This window comes from Mytilus californianus, unplaced genomic scaffold (genome assembly GCF_021869535.1).
Source record: "Mytilus californianus isolate M0D057914Y unplaced genomic scaffold, xbMytCali1.0.p SCAF_2, whole genome shotgun sequence".
Taxonomy (NCBI): domain Eukaryota; kingdom Metazoa; phylum Mollusca; class Bivalvia; order Mytilida; family Mytilidae; genus Mytilus; species Mytilus californianus.
The window spans coordinates 69,793,751-69,820,349 of NW_026262668.1; the positions used below are offsets into that span (position 1 = coordinate 69,793,751).

At 32.5% G+C, this 26,599-nt stretch overlaps 2 protein-coding genes across 3 annotated transcripts in view; both read right to left on the reverse strand.

Annotated features, from left to right (window-relative positions):
- The window catches only part of LOC127728151 (40S ribosomal protein S18), an 821,762-nt gene that overhangs the window by 666,041 nt on the left and 129,122 nt on the right, over window positions 1–26,599 (reverse strand). The window lies entirely within an intron of this gene.
- On the reverse strand, window positions 3,185–26,544 carry LOC127728098 (queuine tRNA-ribosyltransferase catalytic subunit 1-like). The gene is made up of 9 exons (XM_052235326.1): window positions 26,308–26,544; window positions 20,726–20,794; window positions 19,661–19,799; window positions 18,443–18,521; window positions 15,426–15,541; window positions 11,603–11,741; window positions 10,357–10,432; window positions 6,845–7,039; window positions 3,185–4,837 (listed from the first exon to the last, which is right to left on the reverse strand). The coding sequence occupies exons 1-9, from the start codon at window positions 26,527–26,529 to the stop codon at window positions 4,601–4,603; spliced, it is 1,272 nt and encodes a 423-aa protein (XP_052091286.1). The 5' UTR covers window positions 26,530–26,544; the 3' UTR covers window positions 3,185–4,600.

Below are 26,599 nucleotides of genomic sequence, written 5' to 3' on the forward strand. Positions count from 1 at the left end.
TTGACGATTTTACACTACATGATGTGTTTGTTTCATTATTTGATGTGGTCCTGTCATTCTTTGATGTGGTTATCCCATTACTTGATGAGGTAAAATCACGTGACCAATTCGGAAAAACCTGTTCTATTTAAGTAATCTTTTAATTAGTCTATTGATAGTATATTTTGGCTGACTACTTGTATCACAGGTGTTTGTAAAACGGCGTGTATTATCTAAGTTTTGTGTTTTGTAAATTTACTCATAGTTTCATAGCTATCATTGTTGTTCAATTATTTGTGACAGTGACTTACCAGATCATGAATTATAAATGCAGGAAATACGAATTGGGAAAAAACGGTTTATAAGTCAATCTCACATAAAAATATGTGATTTTATTAGGCCCTTGACTCCAGAATGAAAAGATCGTAGCTGCTGGTGTAAGAATGTATATCGATATATAGCGGTGTCTTTCTACGTGTACTTATTTACATGGTAAGATGTGATCTATGACACCATATAAATAAACTAGAGGCTCTCAAGAGCATGTGTCGCTCACCTGTATTTACTGATGCTTTGGAAATCATGAAAAATAAGGTTAAAATCATAATTAATAGTATTAGATATTAGATATTATAATGATATCTAAGATAATAACAAAAAAACTGCAAAATTTTTGTAAAATTACTAACTCAGGGGCAGCAACCCAACAACGGGTTGTCGGATTCGTCTGAAAATAAATCTAAATCTGATGAACATTTTTGCCACCTGTCAGATTTGCTCTAAATGCTTTAGTTTCAGAGATATAAACCAAAAACTGCATTTTACCCCTATGTTCTATTTTTAACCAAGTTGGCCATGATGGTTGGAAGGCGGGGTCATTGGACAATTTTTTTAAACTAGATACCCTTATAATGATTATGGCCAAGTATGGTTAAATTTGTCTCAGTAATTTCAGAGAAGAAGATTTTTGTAAAAGATTACAAAAATTTATGTGAAATTGTTAAAAACTGACTATAAAGGGCAATAACTCCTAAAGGGGTCGACTGACAATTTTGGTCATGAAGACTTATTTGTAGATCTTACTTTGCTGAACATTATTGCTGTTTACAGTTTATCTCTATCTATAATAATATTCAAGATAATAACCAAAAACTGCAAAATTTCCTTAAAATTACCAATTCAGGGGCAGCAACCCAACAACAGGTTGTCAGATTTGTCTGAAAATTTCAGGGCAGATAGATCTTGACCTGATAATCAGTTTTACCCTTGTCAGATTTACTCTAAATGCTTTGGTTTCAGAGATATAAGCCAAAATCTACATTTTACCCCTATGTTCTATTTTTAGCCATGGCGGCCATCTTGGTTGGTTGGCGGGGTCATCGGACACATTTTTTCAACTAGATACCCTAATGATGATTGTGGCCAAGTTTGGTTAAATTTGGCCCAGTGGTTTCAGAGGAGAAGATTTTTGTAAAAAGCTAACGACGACGACAACGGATGACGGACGCCAAGTGATGAGAAAAGCTCACTTGGCCCTTCAGGCCAGGTGAGCTAAAAAGATGTTTCAATGTAAAAAAGACATCTTTAACCTAGGACAAATGACGTTAAATAAAGTCCAGTCTGTATATTGTCGAGCCTGCGACATTTCTCAGTGTTAAGTTTTTGTGTTTTGGTCTGTTTTTCTTCAACTATAAGCAATAGATCAACTATATTTGTTGTATGGAAAGATTGTAAGGTGTATATGTCTGTCTGGCAGGTATCATCTGACCTTTACCTCATTTTTATGGTTCATTAATCAATGTTAAGTTTTCTTGGTTAAGACTGTTTCTTAGAAACTATAAGCAATAGGTCAACTATGTTTGTTTTATTGAATGATTGTAAGGTGTACATGTATTTCTCGTTTGGTTTAACTGACCTTGACCTCATTTTCTTGGATCATGTTAAGTTTATGTGTTACTTGTAGTAAAGCTTTATATTTAGGACTATCAACATAAAATCAATGGTTAGTAAAGAAGGCGAGACATTTCAGCGTGTGCACTCTTGTATTTTCTGAGGTATGTGGATCCCAAACTGTGCAGCAATATTCTAATTTTGGTCTTACTATAGTTTGATAAGTTCTTTCCTTTACTAATTTTGAGTTAATTTTTAGAATTCGTCTGATAAATGATAAAGATTGATTTGCTTTTGCTGCTATTTTTGTATATGTTTGTTCCATAAATATTTGAGATCTGAAGAAAGTGTAATGCCTAGAAATTTTGCTGATTGGACTTGTTCTAGGATATGGACATGCATGTTGTAATAGAAATGTATTTATTTTTTCTTTGTTGACACTCTAAGGATGTTGCATTTGTCTGGGTGGAATGACATGAGCCAGTCTTTCTCCCATTTTATAGTTGCTTCGATGTCTTATTGAAGCTTAATACAATCATTTTGGCAGGTTATAGGCTGGTAAATAATGTTGTCGTCTGCAAAGAGTCTTATTTGGCTGTGTTTTAGGAAGTCAGGTAAGTCGTTTATACAAATGAGAAAGAGTATAGGTCCTAGAACAGTGCCCTGAGGAACACCTGATGTTACTGGAATTATTTCAGATGTGTTTTTGAGAAGGGCTGTTTGAGTTCTGTTGGAGAGGAATGATTTAATCCAATGAGTTGCCTGATCTGAAATTCTGTAATGTCTTAGTTTGTTAAATAAGCGTTTGTGTGGCACTTTATCAAATGTTTTCGCAAAATCCATGATTACTTGATCAGTTTGTATGTTTTTATCGTTGTTCTGAGCTAGTTGGTGTACAAGAGATATTACTTGTGATTCACATGATCTTTTTTCTCTGAATCCGTGTTGTAGTTCATATAGTATTTTATTTGTTTCAAGATGTTTCATCATGTTACTAGCTAGTATATGTTCAAGTAATTTACATGAGATCCAGGTAAGTGATATTGGTCTGTAATTACCAGGATGATGTTTGTCTCCTTTTTCAAATACTGGTGTAACGTTAGCATGGTTTCATCTTACGATAATTTTGTAAATTCGCCAAATTAATTTCATGATCCTGATGATGGTCAATACTCATTTTGGAGGTTGGTGAATAGTTATTCAGAATTTTTAATACATATACCAATACCTGAAATGTGTAACAACAATAGAATGTTACTTTTCTGGATTTTTCATAAAGCATCATAAAGGAGTATACCATAACAGTTTTCCTCAAGTATGTATACTATTTATTGAAAAGTATGATTTATAAAATAAACTTGCACCAATAACCTTCTAACACTCTTCATGTATTTATCAAGTATTGTCGATGAAACATCTGCCAAACAAAAATTTCTTGCAACCTTGGTTAACACCTTTATATCTGACCACACTTTCAGTCACATGGTAATTGTTGTCGACTTAACACCTGCCAACAAAAACGTTTTTGCTACCATTTCCGAACACAAACCTTCACTTTTTCACTAGTTAAGTTTCAGTCAGGTGATAATATTACAAGAAATGGAGCAATATAATTGTATGTAACTTATTATCCAATAACAGAACAAGGGAAGTAAAACATATTCTCTAATTCTTCGTCAATTTATCCCTTTCTGCACCCATTGTATAAAAAAATTTAATCAACGTGTGGTTCGTTTGATCTCGGTTCTTCATTGGTTAAAATCCGATTATGACGTTGAATTTTCTTGCTTTCCTCTGAATTTCCTATTGTGACGGCATGAAAAAAGGCGACCATGCCTGATGACGTCACATAGAAAGAACACATCTTTTTGCAGATCATTCGAAAAGAAGGAATAAATTTGCCTGCGTATTGTTTGAAAATCATTAGAGAAACAGATTCCACCACCAAATCTCGTGTAATACGATATTTATCCACTCTCGACAGTTAAATTTTAAATATTTAAAGCCTCATGTTTTAAATTTGAAAATTTAACTGTCTCGAGTGGATAAATATCGTATCACACTCGATGCAGTGGTAGAATCTATATTTATCATATGTTAAATGAACTGTCAACATAAAAACTTAACCGTAACTCAATGGAGTATGAAAAGTAGGTTACACTATCCCTCTTTTGGTGGAAAGCTTATGCACTCTTCTAGATTCCTCTGTACACCAATGTATATGATTGAAGATTACTTTTTATCTTTGAACTGAATTTTGTTTTAATATTCAAAGCTAGAGGACTGTGAAATATGGATCATATGACTTTCATCTTTACGGCACAGGATCAGTCACTAAGATGTAACTGTACACTAGATCATATAGCTTAATATACCTGTAAACTAGTATATAATAACCGACTATGAATACTCGTACATATGTGGACATGGGCACTGAGCTCGAGGTTATTACATTAATTGCCAAGTTTTGTCTATGTGAACCTAAAAGCATGGTTATTTATTCAATGTACAAACAATGTATCACTTGGGAACTATTAATAAAATGATTAATATTTGCAGAATAAAAATGTTCAAGAATAATAATTCCTATTTTCTACATTGACCAAAGTGCACATGTCGCAGAAGAATAATAATTGATAATGTTATGGTCAATCAGTCACTTCATGTTTCCCAGAAATATTTTAGGGGCACCAAAAACTAACTGTTTGAGATATCAATGAATTTATTAGTATCATGATATTTTAGAATTTTCTATATTTGAAGAGTCACTGACTTTATTCTTCACATCTACTGAAGATTGGCCATTGTCTGTTGTATTTTCATTTAGTTTAACATTAACTGAATCTAATGCATCTATAGCCCACTGAGGAAAGTCTTTGTTTGGAAACTGCTGGATGAAGAACGCCTTTATAAACTGTGGAAACTTGTCTTCTATTATACTATCATGGACAGACTTCATTAAATTCAACTGTAAAAGACAAGTTATTATTAGTTGTCTTAAAAAATATAAATAAAAGAACACATGTGTGGCACATGTAATAAATGAGATCCAACGATACAAACAATCAAAAGATTATCTATGTACATTCCATGATAGCAAATATATATACAATTTCACCATACACAGATCTCGAGTTGTGTTTTATGAATGAGTTACACCCATTTACTCGAGGTCAATCGGTGTAAATAATGTTATTGAACAATCGGTTCTTACTAGACATTATAACTTACGCATTGTGACATATGAAATTTATGGGACAGTGCACGGTTTTTGAAGGTCATCTATATGCTTTTAACAAATTTGGTTTACTACCTTAAATATTTACTATAAAACGAAATTAATTTTATAGTTAAGTTTTATGTTTCAATATATTCTAGTACTGCAGTTATCTCATTATCAACATATTTAAGTAGTTGTCAAAGTACTTTATTATACTTCATTTCAAAACGCCAGATTTTGATTGGTTATTAAGAGGGAGATAATTCACTTTATCCCATGGCAAATACTCTATTACCCTTCACGGAGACACTTGCTCAAGTGTGTGCTTTAACAGTGATATTGTTGTCTTTTTTCAAAACTACCTCTACCGTTTTTTATTGGGAAAAATGCATATTTTTTATGGAAATTGGGAAATTTGTATATTTTATTCTAAACACATCTCCGTTTTTTTGCTGACCTTTGCTGTCTTTTTTGCACTGTTGTTTTCATGTATATTTTGGTTGTCAGACTTTTTCAACCTGAAAGGTACTTTTCGGAGAGGGGAAAGAAACAGAAGCAATGAGGGTACTTAATGCATTGAAAACCACATGTGTTAATAAATTGGGTTTTTTTTGTTTTTTTTTATATTGAGATTTCTCAGCACAAACTACTAATGCCTCTTGTTTGTCTTTCAAAGTGAAAATACACTTACCGGGTGCACTTGAGTCAATGTCAACATAGTATTCATTGAATAATAATACATTGCTACTATTTTGTTGAGTGTATTTTCTGTAGTATATTATTCTATTTTATTGTTTTTATATCACAGGTTACATATCTATTGTCTGTGTTTTGCATATGTTATTGTTTATAATAATATTGTTTGTATGCTATATGCCCTCCTGGGGCCCTAATTTGGTAAATAAAAATATTCTATTCTATTCTATTCTATTCAAACACCATGATGATTCTGATCAGAAAACCGGATCTCAAAAGTGCTTTCTAATATGAGTACGATATTTACAAACATTACTACCAATTCCATCACTGTTTGGGGAAAATGTAAAACTTTTTGGGAGGAATTTTAAGCCATTTTTTTTAGTAATTGGGAATTTTCTGTAGGGGAAAAGGCCGAATTTCGGCTGTAATCTGAGGCAAACAATATCACTGTTTAATAAATACATGTGATTGTTATGAACAAGACAACATAGTTTGTTACTTTGAATTTGAAATTTAATAGACAGTAATAACAGAACATTCAGTATAATAAACTAAATAACACATATCTGAGAGGGTGATAGAGCAGATTGTTACCCCTCGAAAAGACATTGTCAACCTTGGCTTCACCTCAGTTGACAATGTTTTCTATTTATCTTCATAAAGAATGTTCAAACCAAAACATTTGAAAGCAAGGGATGTATAAATATGTAGAAATGTTAGGTGTTATATGACCAAAAGGAACCTAAAACATACAGCCAAATTCATATTAGGTCAACTTTGCCTGAGTGTGTTGGAACCTTAGTTTCTTAGTAATTTCTTTATTTATCAACGAGGTGGTTTAGAAAAATTTGCTATAAACCATGACAATACCAAAGCACTGACTTTTTTTTTAATTCTGAACCAGAAAATTAAATGTTTAACAAAGTACAAATTTCTATAAGCTTGTATGCAGACTTTGGCAAAACCATGAAATAAAATATCCATGAAAGTACAATTTATTCTTTATCCACAAAAATTGGTACCCATGAAAATAATCAAATCCACACTATACAATACCTGATATGCAACATTATGCACAGACAACAGATGACACGCTACAGTTTCATTGGTCACTATAGTGTGAAGATATGCTCTTGTGAAATTTTTACACGTGGAACATTTACACTGATCATCAATAGGACGAAAATCTGATGAAAAGATTTTTGACTTCAGATTCAACTGACCACTTGGCACCAAAGCTGATCCAAATCTCTGCAAAATTGAATTTGAAATAAACAATCACAATTTAAAAAAAAAAAAATTCATCAAACTTTAAGGCTTGTATAGTTAACTTTATAGTTGCCACAGTTTATATTGCTAACAGTCTTGTTGAAGGTTTCATAATTAATATCACTTTATGTTACACTTCAATTAATCTCCCATTGTTCAAAGAAGACAATGTTTGTTGAAAACCAATTTTTGAAGATTTTGTGGGTACTGGTAAAGGAAAATCACCACTTTTAAAAAAGACTCAATGAAAAACAATTCTTAAGTAATTTTGCTAAGAACAAATGATGTAACCATTAAATCAGAGTTTAGCTAATTTTGATACAACCAAAAAATTGATACCTATAAAAAGAAATAAATCAACAGTATTTAATTAAAGTGAAACATGTTCAAGGGTTAATATTTGAATTGGTGAAAAGAAAACTATAAAAAACTAGAGGCTCTAAAGAGCCTGTGTCGCTCACCTTGGTCTATGTGCATATCAAACAAAGGACACAGATGGATTCATGACAAAATTGTGTTTCGGTGATGGTGATGTGTTTGTAGATCTTACTTTACTGAACATTCTTGCTCCTTACTATTATCTCTATCTATAATGAACTTGGCCCAGTAGTTACAGTGGAAAATATTATGTAAAAATTTACAAAAATTTACAAAATTTATGAAAATTGTAAAAAAATGACTATAAAGGGCAATAACTCCTTAAGGGGACAATTGAAAATTTTGATCATGTTGACTTATTTGTAGATCTTACTTTGCTGTACATTATTGCCGTTTACAGTTTATCTCTATCTATAATAATATTCAAGATAATAACCAAAAGCTGAAAATTTTTCTTAAAATGACCAATTCAGGGGCAGCAACCCAACAACGTGTTGCCTGATTGGTCTGAAAATTTCAGGGCAGATAGATCTTGACCTAATGAACAATTTTATCCTCGTCAGATTTGCTCTAAATGCTTTGGTTTCAGAGATATGAGCCAAAAACTGCATTTTACCCTATGTACTATTTTTTAGCCATATCGGCCATCTTGTATCGGGCGGGGTCATCGGACACAATTTTTAAACTAGATACCCCAATGATGATTGTGGCCAAGTTTGGTTAAATTTGGCCAAGTAGTTTCAGAGGAGAAGATTTTTGTAAAAGATTACAAAAATTTACGAAAAAATGGTTAAAAATTGACTATAAAGGGCAATAACTCCTTAAGGGGTCAACTGACCATTTTGGTCACGTTGACTTATTTGTAGATCTTACTTTGCTGAACATTATTGCTGTTTACAGTTTATCTCTATCTATAATAATATTCAAGATAAAAACCAAAAACGGCAAAATTTCCTTAAAATTACCAATTCAGGGGCAGCAACCCAACAACGGGTTGTCCGATTCATCTGAAAATTTCAGGGCAGATAGATCTTGACCTGATAAACAATTTTACTCGTGTCAGATTTGCTCTAAATGCTTTGGTTTCAGAGATATAAGCCAAAATCTACATTTTACCCCTATGTTCTATTTTTTGCCATGGCGGCCATCTTGGTTGATTGACCGGATCACCGGACACATTTTTTAAACTAGATACCCCAATGATGATTGTGACCAAGTTTGATTAAATTTGACCCAGTAGTTTCAGAGGAGAAGATTTTTGTAAAAGTTTACGGACGACGGACGCAGGACGACGGGCGACGGACGCAAAGTTATGAGAAAAGCTCACTTGACCTTTCAGGTCAGGTGAGCTAAAAAACCTTTGTTATCATACAATGACCATAAATGACTGCATTTAACTGTGTCCTTTTGGGGTGTTGGTATGCCGAATAAATTCTGGAATACAATATACTGGTTTATTCCTTTAATGACTTTAATGGCAAAGGAACATTTATATTGACAGCTTTAGCACAATAAATGTAATAAAGAGCTATGCAATGAACCCTTTTTGTTCGTCTGTATGCTTTAAATGAATTTATATGATAAACTAGAAATACCGTGAGCACTGCTCAAATAGACAACCCCATCCCACCCAAAAAAATTAATAAAAATGACATGCACACACAGTGGTACCCATTGACACAAAACATGAATAATTTGGCACTTAATAGAAGGTAAAAAAAAAACGTGTTTTTGAATTATTGTCCAAAAACTGGAAAATTCCCCCTTTTTTATGAATAAAGTTCAAATACTCCAAAATGCAAAATCCAAAATTTAAAAAAAATCGAAATGGAACTTATGTCTATATATATAATCGCTTCATCAAAGGTTCATGAAAATTGCTCAAAGCATTTTTGAATTATAGTCAGAAAACTGGAAAATCCCCCATTTTTTTAAGAATAAAATCCCATAACTTGGAAACGTAAAATCTAAAATTCATAAAAATCAAAAGGGAGCTTACATCAATAGATATACACAATTCACCAAAGTTTCATGAAAATTTGTGAAAGTGCTTTTGAGTTATTGTTTGAAGTGTTGACGACTGACCAACGGACAACAGTATACCATAGTATGTCCCATAAACAGTCGCTTTAATGTTTCCTTTTAAGGACCGTTTTAAGAATGATAAATATAAAGGAGTAGGGACATTAAGGCCCGGTTTTGGCCCAAGAAAATAAAATGTTTGACAACTATACCAAACTGGCACATAATGTTTGGAAATGCATAGAGTTAAGAAATATAAATGAAAAACATAAGATTTTTTATCTGATGACGTCACAATTACGTCATAACATGTACTGTTTTCATGAAAATGACAAAAAATACAGAATTTAAGCAGTTTTCCATCATTATTTCCAATGTGGAAACATTGTGCGCAGCCAAGAAACATCAAAATAATTAAAGAGAAGCTTTATTATAACTATTGACATAATCTCACCAAATATAAAGTTGTTTCTTGGATGCGCATTTACTTTGCCAATCTCAAATATACTTAAAATTTGATGAAAAACAAGGAAAATCGAGAAATTTTACAAAATATATGAATTTCGTCATGGTTTGTTACCATGGTTACTCTTTAAATGTCAAATTTGTTTTTATTTTCTGTATACCTCGTACCTTAGTCTAATTAGGACAAATTTAAGAATATGTAGGATAACTTTTAAAGTTGCAGCAATATTTGGGCCAAATAAGGGCCTTATTGCCCCTACTCCTTTGCTTTCTGAATTCCATTAGCAACAAATTTCTTCATTTTAATGATGTGGGAAGATGTTCATCAACTTTTGACAGTTATTCCAATAAAATACAGTTTGTTCTCAAGTGGTAATATGTGTTAATGAAAATATTTATTGATTTTATATTAATATCTAAATTAAGAAACCTACAGCTGTCCTTGTTGGAAAAACACAATCAAACATGTCACATCCTAGAGCTGCACAAATAACCAGGTCTACAGCAAATCTGAAATAGGTAATACAGAGTTAAACTTGAAGTAATATGACACTTTCTAATCAGACAAAAGAATAGTTTATGTTGCTTAAATCCATGTTGTTTGGACTCTGTCTGATAGTTGTCCCATTGGCAAGCATACCACATCTCCTTATTTTATATGGCAGGCATGATAATTTACTATGATGAACAAAATGCATGTCTTTTGGTCTCTGGTTGATATTTGTCTCATGGGTAATCATATCACATCTCCCTTTTTTATAAAGAATCTAATTCCTGCAATTTTGTTTGGTCTTGTTCATTGAAATGTCTAGTGTTTAATATATTCTTCAAATTCTTAAATGGCAGAATAAGACATTTTCTTCTTCATAACAATGAATATACATATTACTTGCCTACTGTTTTCTAGTTATGAAACCTAAAATTATAAATTTTGGTTTGCTACTTTAAATAAATGAAAAATTTACTTTTCTAAATACAAAAAATGCATAAACTTTGCTTTCTGCTCATATAGATAAAAGATCTGACAGGAAGTATATGTCAAGGAAACTGCAACCCAAGGATATAAACAGTAAAAATACATCTAGAATTCAACAATAGAGAGGTTTCTATACAATATGTCAAAATCAGGAGCAGAATCAGGCCTTGTACTACTCACCCTGCCCCACTAGATCATTAAATTAAACATAATAGTATTGTCAGGGTTGTGCTTCAACTAACCTGAAATCCTGAATTCTTGCTTGAAAATTTTATGATTACTTTTTTAAGGCACTCCAAATTTTTTTTAAAATAACAAGATGTACCGGTACTGTGAGCTATTGTTCACTTTATGATACTCCCACTATAAGTATTCGTTAACAGGATGTTAATGAGAATTGATATGAAATTGCATTACATGGTATACCATGATCACATGAAGCTTGATTTCAAATTTTAGGGTTCTCTGATTCATAGTTCCTGAGAAAAAATGTGAAGAAAATTATGTGTAAAAATATGTTTGAATTAAAACATAAAGTTGAGGAGCAATGGATGGGAAAACGCATCAAACAGTATAGAATGCTCATATGAAACTTGATATTAAATTTAGTGAAGCTCTGATTTGTTGTTCCTAAGAAAAATGTGACAGACGGATCTACAGAGATAAACAAATTTACCCCCTACCTCTCCCTCCTTCAATCTTACCCAACTCCCATCAAGTATCTTGGTTTATCATCAGGTAAGATGTCAGTAGACAACGAAACCATTCTCCAGAAATCTGACTTTTCTTCACCACCACTCAATCCTCCTATAGCATAACCATGAACGTCTCTTTTTATTAATTCTAAAACAGACAAATCAATCATCACTTAATTGAGAAGAAATATTGAATTCAAAGCATTGTTGGCAGTGTGAGCAAGCCCATCTGACTTAAACATGCATGAAAATTATTACATTAGTTTGAATAAAAGGAGATGTGGGATTAAATGTCATGAGACAACAACATAACAACAAAAATAACCAAAAGAGAGGAGCATAGTTGTCCTAAGTTGTTAAGTCATTTTTTTTAAGTTTTATTTATAGCAGTTGTTGGAAAATTTTTGTTTAGTATTGAGAGGAATATGCATGGGACTTGTTTAAGATGTCTGTTTCTTTTTATTACAGTGCACATGAAGAAATGTCTCGCCTGTTTTTACACCTTACAATCATTCTATACAACAAATATAGTTGACCTATTGCTTATAGTACTTGAAAAACAGACCAAAACACAAAAACTTAACATTGACCAATGAACCATGAAAATGAGGTCAAGGTCATATGAACCATGCCAGACTGACATGTACCTATTACAATCATTCCATACACCAAATAAAGTTGACTTACTGCTTATAGTATCTGAGAAACAGACCTAATCAAATAACTTTAACCTTGATCACTGATCCATTAAATAAGGTCAAGGTCAGGTGAACTCTGTCTGACAGACATGCAGACGTTGCAAGGAACCTATATACCAAATATAGTTATCAATTACTCATAATAAGTGAGAAATTCACATGACAAAAAAACTCAAAATTTTTTTCAAGCAGTCACTGAACCATGGAAATGAGGTCAAGGAAAATGGACATATAATTTACAGAAACTTCGTAACATAAGGTATCTGCATACAAGATATGAAGCATCCAGGTCTTCTACCTTCTGAAATATAAAGCTTTATACAAATAGTTTACGCCGCCGCCGCTGGATAGTAATACCTATGTCTCGTGTGACTTTCTCCGCAGGCGAGACAAAAATAGATATCATCATAGCATAATTTTGTTTTTTAAATAAAGGATAACAGTAAAGTTATCTTTTGTAAATAGTAAAATTGCCACATTTACATGTTGTGGCTCACATACGTGTCAAGTTAAGAAAATTCCTCCTGGTGTCTTTTTGTGTTTGACAACATTTTTAAGGGTTACACAAATTTTGCCGTATTTTTGCAAGCATTTTTCTTCCTAGAATTAGTTTCATATCTCTTAACTTTTTCTTATTGTATTTGATGAAGTTATGACCCTTAAAGGTGTCTTTTACTTATTGCATTATTCTTTTCTCAGATACCTCATAAAAAACACATCTTGGCAATGATTAAATTAATTATTGAATGATTTAATGTAACAAAATTACAAAAACATAAAGATTAAGTTTCACTGAAATGTCTTGAAAACAGTCCTTCATGCAACTGCAACTTGATTACTTCGCTGCCTCCATTGTGATATTGAAGCTGTAGGTGTAAAACCACCATTGATTTTCCCCTATTAGTCTTTGTTAAATTTGCACTTTTCAAAAAATTGTGCAGAATTTATCTTTGTTTCAAATAAAGAAATACTTGGCATGAGTAAAGTCTTATCCTGTCCAGTACTATAGACAAAATTTCACATAACATTTCATTGCATATAAGAAAACAACCATCACTGGAAGTTAACCAATCAAATTTTTACCCCTTTTTTCCTGTGTACAAGCTATAGTAACCATGTAACTGCAAGTTTCCAAAATATTCTATAGAAACACCAAATAAAAAAATAATGGTGCTTTGAAACACCCAAGATATAAGTTTATGACTCAGAAATTTTTTACTGCAATGAAATGTAGAATTAATTTCCTACAACTGTCAAATTCAAGGGTATATTTTTTTTCGACCCTTTTTCGTATGCAACCTGATGCGACGTACTATGATTTGGTGGTATTACACCTGTAACACATAGTGGTGTTGTTGTTCTTCAAAAGTAAAGAGAAAGTACAAAGTAACATTTTTTTTAAAAGACCTAGTGTCTGTCGGTTACTTCTTAAAATGCTGAGAAGACACATACACATGCTTGGTCAGTAGAAGTTACTGACAGACTTTGAAGTGTTTTGAGTCTGTAATGACTTTTGGTGAAGAAACAAACTGCTTTGACACACTATTCAAGCCTCTGTTGTAAAAGACATGAGATAAATCCTAGTGTGGATTTTAAAAACCAGCCACTGAATGAAAGTATTGTTAACCCATGTTTCTAGGTACCAGTAACATTCTTTTTCTTCATAAATGGGATAAGAATAATTTTACAAGTGATATGAATGCTATGTTTATAAATCTAACATACACAGAGGAGGAAATCAACTCAAAGTTATAAAAAGGTTTCGAAATCTTGACTGTTTCAAATTCTTCAATTAATCAGGAGATGAAATCCTGATCAACAATTGTCAATGCATAAAATTCTCATTCAAGTGGAGTTATTTCTATAAGGAGTCAACTGACAATTTCTGCCATTATTTTTAGATTTTATTTTGCTCATCAATTTAGCTTTTAACAGTTTCTCTTTACCTCCTACAGCTTTCATAAAAAATACAAAAATAGGTAAAAATCATCACTAAAGGGCAATAACAATTTCAGCCATGTTGACTTATTTGTAAATGTTTTTATTTTGCTTATCAGCTTTCACAGTTTCTCTCTATCTGCTTTAGTTTTGGCACAAAACACAAATATTGGTGATAATCATCATTCAAGTACTTTTAACTCCTGTGTGTGTGACCAACAATTTCAGCCATGTTCACTTATTGTCAATCTTATTTCGCTGATCATCTTTGCTATTTACAGCTTGTTGCAATCTCCTGTAATTTCCACAAAAAAATCGTCATTCAAGTGCATTAACTCCTATATGGGGTCAACCGATGATTTTGGTTATGATGACATATTTTAAGATCTTATATTGCTGACATGTACAGTTTCAACTTTCAACCAAAAACACAAAAATCATAATTCAATAGCAATAAGTCATTTAAGCAGTCTACAAATGATTACTGCAATGTTGACTTATTTTTAGATCTTGTCCTGCTGTTTTTGCCATTTTCATCTCTATCTATAACTGTTTTTAATATAATAGCTAGAAACATGAAACATTGGTTAAACAAGTGAAACTGCAAGCTACTGCTCACTGATGATACCCCGCCGCAAACTGGATAATTTTAATAGTGTAAAAGTATGTAAGTGTTCGATAAACAGGAAGTTGTTGAGTGATGAATCTGAAAACAACTCGCACAGTATAGCTGACTTATATAAACCCTGAAACCAAATTTCAGAAATCCTTATGATGTAGTTCCTGAGAAAGCTGCGACGAAAAATATTCATGGGACGGATGGACAGACAGACAGAGGTAAAACAGTATACCCCCACTTTTTTAAAGCAGGGGTATAATTATCATTTAAGGGCAATAACTCCAATGAGGAGTCGACTGACTATTTTAGTGAAAATGGACAGTAGGTAGATCTAGACATTCTAATCATTCAGTTCAGGACAACAGACAATGGATGAAGACAGATGCCAAGTGATAGCAATAGCTCATCAGGACCTTTTGCCTACAATAAGCAAAATATATTCATTAAAAGAAGGAAGTTTCAAGATGAAAAAAATATTTTAGATAGCTTGACAGACAGGCAAATTGATTTAAGTCTTAAACCATCTAACCAAGCTCCTTTATAGCCTTTTATGATAATATAACCCTAGGATTATTACCATAAGCACATTTCTTCCGCAGTTCAGCATCTAGTCCACCTTGTACTATTGGGAAAATACTTTGATCATGTGGCCTTTTGTGAGCTTTCAAACACCTATCCAGCCATCGTATTGTCCTTAAAGAAAAATGGATCTATAATAAACACACTAAAGTCAATGTATCTACATAGAATTTTATTCAAAAGAATTTTCAACATGCATTCTGTGAGAGTTGCATGGCAATACATAGTCCTCTACCGGTTAAAAATTTGTTGTATTGGAACAACATTCTAACTTGATCTATAACTTGTCATGGTGTAAACTATATATCAAATATCAAGTCAATATCTTCAAGCATGACAAAAAAAAGTGTTGAAAACTCATTATTCAAATGAATTTTCTAAGCACAAGGACCATAACTCTGCACAAAATCATCAGACCAGAACAAAATTCGAACTTGATCTGTAACTGGTCATGATAAAACTATAAACCAATTTTCAAATCATTTCTTCAAGCATGACGAAAAAAAGTGTAGAATACTGATAATTTGAGTGAATTTTTTAAGTCCAAGGGCCATAACTCTGCACAAAATCATCAGACCAGAACAAAATTCGAACTTGATCTGTAACTTGTCATGATAAAGCAATACACCAAATATCAAATCAACATCTTCAAGCATGAAGAAAAAAACTGCTTCGCTGAGCGCAGCTGGATACGCCAGCAGAGGTCCAACCCTGAACAGTTGGGGCAAAAATGGACACAATATTCAAGCTTGATACAGGTCTGAATTTGGAGTGAATTAAATATTTGATATATTATAGGTTTCAGAATAAATGTAGTCAAAGAACTTGAAATTGGTTATATGAAAGATTTCTTGCTGTTGTGCAATATACTGTGCTGTTGTGTAATACTTAGTAAATCTGTTGTCAGACTATAAACAAATAAAATCTTATGACTATAAACAAATAAAAATCTTATGACTCGGAAACATAAAATCTAAAATTTATAAAAATCAAAAGGGAGCTTACAAAAATAGATAAAAACAATTGACCAAAGTTTCATAAAAAATGCTACAAGCATTTTTGAGTTATTGTCCAAAAACTGGAAAATCCCCCTTTTTGTAATGAATAAAACCCCATAAATCGGAAACGTATAGTCTGAAATTTATAAAAATCAAAAGGGAGCTCATGTCGATAGAAATAAACAATTCACCAAAGTTTCTTGCAAATTGGAGAAATTGTTTTTGAGTTATTGTCTAAAAACTGGAAAATCCCCCTTTTTTTAATGAATAAAACCCCAAAACTCGGAAACAGTAAATCCGAAATTTATAAAAAATGAAAGGGAGCTCACCTCAATAGATATGAACAATTCACAAAATGTTTCTTGCAAATTGGTGAATTTTTTTTTTGAGTTATTGTCCGAAAACTGGAAAATCCCCCCTTTTTTAATGAATAAAACCCCAAAACTCGGAAACGGTAAATCCGAAATTTATAAAAAATGAAAGGGAGCTCACGTCATTAGATATGAACAATTCACAAAAGTTTCATGCAAATTGGTGAAATTGTTTTTGAGTTATTGTCCGAAAACTGGAAAATCCCCCCTTTTTTAATGAATAAAACCCCAAAACTCGGAAATGGTAAATCTGAAATTTATAAAAAACGAAAGGGAGCTCACATCAATAGATATAAACAATTCACCAAAGTTTCATGCATATTGGTTAAAGCGTTTTTGAATTAATGTACGACATGTTGACGACGGACGGACGGTCAACGGTATTCCATAATACGTCCCATAAACGGGTGTATAAAAAGTGTGGAAAACTGATTTGCCGGACTGACAGATGGACAGACGGTCAGAGTGCAAACCTAAAGTCCCCTTTGACTTCGTCGGTAGGGGACTAAAAAACAACCCCAACTATAAATGACAGTTATAAAAAGAGACTCAAATATTATACATCTACATGGCCCTAGTCATAATGAAAGTAAATGAACTCTAATATATATAGTCAGTACATATTCCTTTAATTTGCCTGAAAGATAATCACATCTATATAATTTCAAATTTCAATAAAAACCACTGTATTTATTTTCAAAAAATAAAAGGTTTGATTTGGCAGGTATTTTATGGTTCTTCCGTCCTTCAACCAATCAAATACAATGTAGTGTTTGGCTTGTTAAAAAGTACATCTGTGCAGAATGATCAGGTAGCTATTTTTGCCATGTTTTTAACACATATACCATCAAGATGAATACATGCTGTCATCATGTTTACAGTCAACAAATGTATTTTCAAGTTGTCAATTATAACACTCTGGTGTTTCTTTTTATGAAAAATCACACCTTAGTGTTAAAAAAAAAAAAATTTGTTACAAAATTGGACATAACCTTAATACAAGAAATAGACATTCTACCAAAACCTTCTAAATATATGTTTCACTGATGTTTTCAGAAGATATCTGAAGTCTACCAAATTGAAAAGTTAATCATACTTTCATCCTTGCCTTTTCAGTGTGCTGGTGGTTAATAGCTGTATGGACTCATAAATCCTATACCTTCACACAGATTTATCTTTTTCTACAAACAATATCAGTAAGGAGACTCCAGCATATAGGATACTCAAAATGTCAGCAAGAAATATCCCATTGCCCGATATACTCATTTAGACGATAGATGAAGATTCATAGAATCTTTTTTAATGATATGTTGACCTATTACGGAGATGTTACTAGCCCTGACCACTGCTATATAAAAGGGTTAGGGTGATTTTTTTTTTTTTTTTAAGTACCGGTACATCACTTCGATGTTTCTGTAAAAAATTATCAGCTGGTTATGTAATGCTCATATTTGTTTCTGAATCCTTTGTTTATTAGAATAAATCAAATGTACTGAAATATTTATGTGAATAAATATCTACCATCCATAGTATGTGTCTTTATTTGTTTCATTAAAGAAGTAATATCTATATTTACATTTGTATGTGGTGAAATCACAGGTAAGCTAATTAAGCTGAACCAGTAAATAATGTGACTATATTCTAACCTCCACATGGCTTCTTCTAGTCTTGATCCAGTTGTAGAACTGTGTACAACATCATCAAGTTGCATAATTATATCAGCTCCTGTTAAAAAAAGGCTCTAAATGTATAACAAACGTTTTCACTTATTTCAATTACAAATCTATCCTGAAAATTCTATGGCAGCTTTAAATGAACTACAAAGCCATTTCACTTACTCCAAATGTATCCCAAATGTCTATGGCAACTTTAAAAAAAAAACATGTAAAAGTGGAAAGATGTAAGAGATAGACAGTGGCAAAATGAGCAAGATGTGGTCAATGGGAGGTAACTACAAAATTTTACAATGATTTAATAGTAAGAATAGGAATTATCATGATTCTGGGGAAGTTCTAACCTTTGAAAATTTTTGAAGTTTGCCTTTATCCATCCTCAAAGAAATTTGGGCATTAAAAGATTAAGATGTATTTATTAATAACCAGTCTTTAAACAAATAATAGCAAAAAATAAATCATAGACTTTCTAAATGGAAATCAGTCAGAAATTAGGCACAAATAAGTCAAAAAATGTTGACTTTCACATGTTGAAATAGGTTAAATGCAAAAGTTACCTTCCTTTTTCATTAATATCAATTTGTCTCAAACAAATTAATAGCAGTCAAACCTCATACATAATTATTGCAACATTTACAGACCTTTATAAGTCATAATATGTCAGAGGCCATGTACATCAATGTATATGTCAAGCACCCAGACACAGGAAGAAACACAAACTGATAAATGGACGGACATGCATACCAGTAAACATAATACAACTCTAAATTTGTCTACTGATGAAAAAAATTGCATAAGTAATAGAAGAGTAAGTGCACAACATGCTTATACATGATGGACAGGACAATGTATTACTAGAATTTTTGTGTCCTTAAAACAACATATTAAATTGAAGTAATTGCTTTCATAGGGCTTAGTACTCCAATGAAAAATATAAGGAGGGGGGGGGGTGTGAACATAGTTTTTTTACCCTACCATCCTTAATTTTCATTTTCATTTGCAACAGAATTGTTTTTGCTTCAATACCTTATAATTATCCACAGAAAAAAAAACATGTGGTGTCCACTGGAAACTGGAGTTTTACTTCTGCCAATTATATTTTGCTATACCATGCACAGTAGTTGTATTTTGAATATTGGCACTAACATTTTTAAATTAATAATTTTTATATTAACTGAAATAAAATGCAACCTATAGAGTTTTGTATTTCTATGGACTTCTCAGGAGTAAGCATCATTTCAGAACCATCATGGGGAGATTGAAATTTAACTCCCTCTTCTGTTATCTCAGCTAACTTCAGTAAAGACACCATTTGGAATCCACCACTGTCCTGTAAAAAAAGAATAACACATCTTGATTAATGAAAAGCTGGAAGTATATGGGCAATTTTTGATTGCAGATCACAAAAAACATCTAAATGGTCATTACAATTAAATTTAGCTACATCTGAAAATTTTCCTGGCAATGCCATTTTTTGAAATAATGGAATAAAAGACAATCTTTAAAGCAGGAGAAATCATCAAATTCTATTGTCTATCAATAATGACTAAACATTGCAAAATAAAAGTTATAAAACAGAGAAAAATCAAGAATCACAATATCATAAACCTGCTAAATACAGGAAGTTTAAAAGAGCTAAATGTATTATTTGCTTTGTTTTGCAATGAACTGTACTATGTAATCACCACTTACATACACATTGCACAGGTTTGAACTTAATTCTAAACAACTTTAATTTTTGCATTTTCCTTTTAGTATACAAACTGGAAATTCCTGTATTTCATCACACAACATTTTATAAATGCCTGCGATAAACCAAAATTTGTTTCAATGTATGATACTTATGTTGTTCTATCTTTGAGTCTTATTCATAAATGCATGTTTAATGTTTACCAGGCAATCTTTCAACCATAATCAAGACAAGAACATATCAATGCAATATGCATATATGAATATGAACATTTGTACATAAGGAACACTTTTGTTCCAGATCTTTTAAGTTCTAAATCACATGTAACAGTTGGCAAGAACACGTCACCTCATATGAACACATTAGTCTGACTTTTTGCTCGGATTCCTAAATGCCCAGTGCTTAGCAGAGAAGTAGCAATTAAAAATTTAACAATGTTAACAGTTAGGGATTTGACTGAACAAAGGAATAAACCAATCTCTGGCATGCTACCATTTAAGCACCAAAGCAATGCAAATTTCATGGGATATTGAACATATTATAATGCTATGTCTTAAATAACTTACTGTCAGTAAAGATCTGTTCCAATTCATAAATTTATGAAGACCTCCAGCTTTTTCTAATAGTTCTGGACCCTGAAATAAAAATCAGTCTTTAACTTGTTAAACATGTGTTAAAAGGACAAAATAAAGAACTTTGTAAGAAAAGTGTTACATAATAATGAATAAACAAGTAATTTTATGAAAGAAATGCAATCAAACTTCCATGTTTTTCTAAATTTTAACATAATTTTTAAATCAAAAGTACAAATCTAAACAAAAATAATATGCCAAATAAATCGCTTAACATGCTTGTTCTGTCCCTAATATCAAAATTAATCATATCTTTTTGACAGGAAATTTATGTGTAAAGCAACACTGACCTGCTTAACTTGAAGCAATGGTAATGGTTATGATAATTTGTAATGAGAGATGTAATGATCAATATCATTACTCGTTTACACTTTCCTATGTTCTACATTTAGTAATATAGATCATGTTTGCTGATCTATGGGAACATTGGAAATTCAATTTTTGAACTTATTCATGCTCTTTATCTTACATGCCCTGAGAATGATTTTAGCTGAGTTCAGTTCTATTGATAATTATCATATGGATTCAGAGATTAATAATGGATGCCATGTACAAAAATGTAGCAACAGGCATGGGTGTCACAGATTAATAGTGGATACAAACTCATCATAGATACCAGAATTAAAATTTTGTAAGACAGATGCATGTTTCTTTTCAAAAAGACTCATATCACCTTTTGGATATTCCACATGACGCCATGTAGCAACAAATCATAGGTGTCAGAGAATAATATGCCAAGTAGCAACCAATCATGCAACAGCATCATTGTTAGATAAACAAGGTAAAAACTAATCAACTTTAAAAGGTCACAGGTATTAATGGATGATCTCTAGGATTTTATGAATAGCAACTAGATCATGTGAAACTGCATATGAATATTAAACAAGAATGTGTCCATAGTACACGGATGCCCCACTCGCACTGTCATTTTCTATGTTCAGTGGACCGTGAAATTGGGGTCAAAACTCCAATTTGGCATTAAAATTAGAAAGATCATATCATAGGGAACATGTGTACTTAGTTTCAAGTTGATTAGACTTCAACTTCATCAAAAACTACCTTGACCAAAAACTTCAACCTGAACCGGAACAGACGGACGGACAAACGAACGGACACACAGACCAGAAAACATAATGCCCCTACTACTATCGTAGGTGGGGCATAAAAATATATAACTTAGTAACTTTTATTCTTTCTAAGATAAAGAAAATTTAACATTGTGTTAAAAGAAGTACAAATTATGATTTCATTTGATGTATCTAACAGTCAAGGGTGTAACTTGAATAAGTTATTAGAGAAAAATAACATACATGTGTTATTACGGATACTTTCTCTTAATCTGTAGTAACATATGTTTGATATCAGTTAAATGTACCATAAAAATTTTATTTTCAGTGGGCACTTGGGAATCCTTGAAACTTGCACAGTAACTTAATACATAACCTTGAAAACTAATTTTCCAATTCAATTAATACATTTTTGATCAACCATGGTAAATCAATGAGACAAGGCTTTTAAGTGATAACTTAGCTGTAATAACAAGGCTTAGTTATTACAGGCATTTCACTTATTACATGATACACTTGGGAATGACTAGGAAGCTTGCGCAGAACCTCATTACATGCTCTTATCATTTTTTATTACAATATAAACAAGAATAATTGTAACAGGATGCTGTTACGAAGTCTCCCAAATGAAGCTCCCATAATTCGTCATTCCCAGGTTCGCCTGACATTGGGCAAAGTCCAGTAAAGTTATATGCATTAGTAATGCCTGGGGACTGACCCTGTATATCATTCAAATCATCTTGGCATGACAAACCAGAATATATATGGTTTACAGGTGGGGATCTCGACCATTTACAAGATATTAGATCATTGGGGGTGGGGGACCCCCTGGGGAATGACCCTATATATCATTCGAATCTTTGTGACATGATGAACAGGAATATATATGGTTTAGGGGTGGGGATCTCAACCATTTGCAAGATATTAGAACTTTATCAAATAGCAGGGGGTGGGGGTGAACCCTAGGGACTGACCCTATATATCATTCAAATCTTCTTGGCATGAGGAATAAGAATATATATGGTTTAGGGGTGGGGATCTCGACCATTTACAAGATATTAGGTCATTGGGGGTGGGGGGACCCCTGGGGACTGACCCTATATATCATTCGAATCTTTGTGACATGACGAACAGGTTTGGGGGAGGGGATCTTAACCATTTACAAGATATTAGAACTTTCTCAAATGGCAGGGGGTGGGGGTGACCCCTGGGGACTTACCCTTTATTTCATTTGAAGTGTTTTATCATGACAAACCAGAATATATATGGTTTAGGGGAGGGGATCTCAACCATTTACAAGATATTAGAACTTTTTCAAATGGCAGGGGGTGGGGGTGACCCCTGGGGACTAATCCTTTTTTTCATTTGATGGACTGTATCATGACTAACCGGAATATATATATGGTTTAGGGGTGGGGATCTCGACCATTTAAAAGATATTACAACTTTCTCAAATGGCAGGGGGTTGGGGTGACCCCTGGGGACTAATCTTTTTTTTCATTTGATGGACTGTATCATGACAAACAAGAATATATATGGTTTAGGGGTGGGGATCACGACAACTTACAAGATATTAGAACTTTCTCAAATGGCAGGGGGTGGGGGTGACCCCTGGGGACTTACCCTTTATTTCATTTGATGTGCGTTATCATGACAAACCAGAATATATATGGTTTAGGGGTGGGGATCATGACTACTTACAAGATATTACAACTTTGTCAAATGGTAGGGGGTGGGGGTGACCCCTGGGGACGAACCCTTTATTTCATTACATGTGCTTTATCATGTAGAACATTTTCGATTATAAAGATTGTGTCTATCACTAACGGTTTTCAAGTTATAATCATTTGAAAAGAAAAGAAAAAAAAATCCCATAGGGTTCTATAGTAAACCCCTCCCTTTTTTTGGCCCCTCAAAGTACCCCTTTTAAGACCCCCAATGTACAAACGAAACCCTGATTGCACCTCTAGACATGTTAATCTAACATATTGTGAAACCATAAGTAAATCTGACAAGCGGTTTTGGAGAAATGGTGCGGACAAGTTCATTAAAAAAAGTGGCGGAAGAGCAAGAATAATAATAATAATAAGAACTGAGCAAAACCAATAAGTCTTCCCAAACTTCGTTTGGGAGACTTAATTAAAATACATTGTGATATATGTAGGAGAAAAGGCTTTGAAGAGATGTAGAGAAGCTGTAATAACACCCTTTAGTTATTACAGGCATATTTTTTCTGTAATAACATGGGTGTGTAATGCATGATTGTCAAACTATGGGCTGTTATATCTTTCTAAAGTTTAATATACATAAAGACAATTATAATATCAATAGAACTAGTACACAATTTAACAAAATAAAGGATGTATAATGCCCCTTTGAAACATGTAACATACACAGATTTTTTATCTTTTAGCCCTCAATAAAAAATGTGTTATTTTTCTCTAATAACTTATTTAAGTTAGACCCTTGACTGTCTAAAGCTCTTTTAGTCTTTACTGTATTTACCTTAATCAGGAATGATTTGAAAGCCAAGGATGTTTAATACTTGCATATATATTGAAGATCTATATGACCAATTTTAAGGAACCAAATAAAAGGGCAAAAAACTATATGATGTCATGCTTACTCTGCCTTCATGGTGCTTTTATCAGGGTGTGAAGAAGATTTAAAACTATTTATACTCAAAAAGGACATTTGGGTAAGAGAATTCATTAAGGATATGATTTTGAAAAATAATAAAAATGACAGTAATTTTTTTTAAATACATGTTGTATCCTACTTTTGAAAGGATGCATAAGCATGATAATTGTAGGAGGTGAAGAAAAGAAAAGAAAGAATTAACATAAATGTATTTATAAAATATACACTTTAAAAACTAATTTCTCAATTTTTGCAAAAATAATAAAAATTTTCCCTTAAAAAAAAAACTCACAAAATAAAAGAAGAATGTGTCTGAGGACACGAATGCCCCCGCTCAAGCTTTGCAATTTTCAAAGTTAAAAAGGGCATAAATCTAGAACGGTAAATGACTCACAACGAACTCTGGCTGCATGCTGTGGTTCTTAGCATTGTGTATGAGGCATACTTAAGTAAGAGTGCAGAGACAACAAAATTTGCAATTTTCCAAATTATATAGAACCCTAGGTGACCCACTGCCCAATTTAACTATGTCTGCAAGTTTTTGTTCTTAGCACTGTTTACAAGTTTCATAGGATTTGCATGAGGTAAACTTTGGAGTGAGAAAACGAAAATGGGACAGACGGAAGGACTGACGGACAGAAAGACGGAAAGACGGATGGTCAAGGGTAACACTTAATGCCCCATTGCTTACAGTAGAGGCATAAAAACTATAAAAATCAATGTAATAATATGCTACAAATATTTTCATTGTTGGTATGTTCATTTGTATTGAATTATCTAATGATAGATTTGATATGTCATGTATGAAGTGCTTTTCTAGACCTGATAGATTATATATATAACCTCCATCAACTAGCTGTGCTGGTGGAATACTAGTTTAGCTCAGTTAGTAAGTAGTGACTTAATACATGTACATGAAAATGTTTTTATTATCCCTACATGTATATTTGTTATCTTTTAATGTTTCTTGATCAATGAATTATGTATCAATCAATCCCTAATTAAGATATTTATTAGTTTTTCTTAATAAGGGGACGAAGTCCCCTATAACAGTAGAAAAATAAAAAAAAAAAAAAAAAAAAAAAAAAATCGGGAAAATTTCCTGAAATTTTTCATTGTACTAATGAACTCAAAATCGTTAACTTTTATATTTTCAGACTTTTTTATTTTCCTGCATTTGCGCAGAAATCTACTTCCTTTTTCCGGTCTCGTTTGCATGAGTCTTTGAGTAAAATATATATTTATCAGTCTAGTAAAATATAGGAAGGAACGCAATACCAATTCCATTTTTAATAATTCCTTGAATGGCTTGATATGAAAAAACGTTACCTGATAGTGTTTCTTTGTTTACATTGAATATGACGTCATAATTAAAATAACGTCACAACTAAAATCCCTAACAACAAAACCAAAATCGGAAACGTTACGGTATTTCCGTTTCTTTTTTAAGGTTCATCAAAACAAATGGACAAATATGGTCGTATTTTCTGCAGGAAGGAAAAAAAATGCCCATCAAAATCCAAAAACGATTTTATCTTTCTTAAACACAAAATGCATTTAACTTTTATATATCTAGTGGATGCCAGACCTTAAAACTTTCCAAACTGCACAGGTAAGTCTGTACACAGAGTAGTTTTTGATGGGAAAATACGGCCATATTTGTCCATTTGTTATGATGAACCTTAACAGATTTAGAAGTTAAAATATGTTTGAATTAAAAAAAATAATTTATATAGACTTCGTCCCCTTTCACAGGTAATGCCTGCCTCATATTTAATTTTGTATCATTAGACATAGTTAACATCTTACAGGTCTATTACCAAGATGGTAAGTGTTTCCTAACATGATTTTACAGTCTAGCTCCTCCAATTGTTCAGGTAACAGACCCTTCAGCGTTCCTTGTGTACCAACTGGCATAAAAACAGGAGTCTCTACAATAGAATGGGGAAGTGTCATCTGACATGCTCGGGCTTTTGTTGTGGAACATTCTGCTAAGATTTTCAGTGAGAGTGCATGTGCTTTGGAAGTCATGTTTGTTTCTAATTTTATTCTAACCAATCAAATTTCATTTCTCAATCAATCCTTACTTTCATTTTGCTTT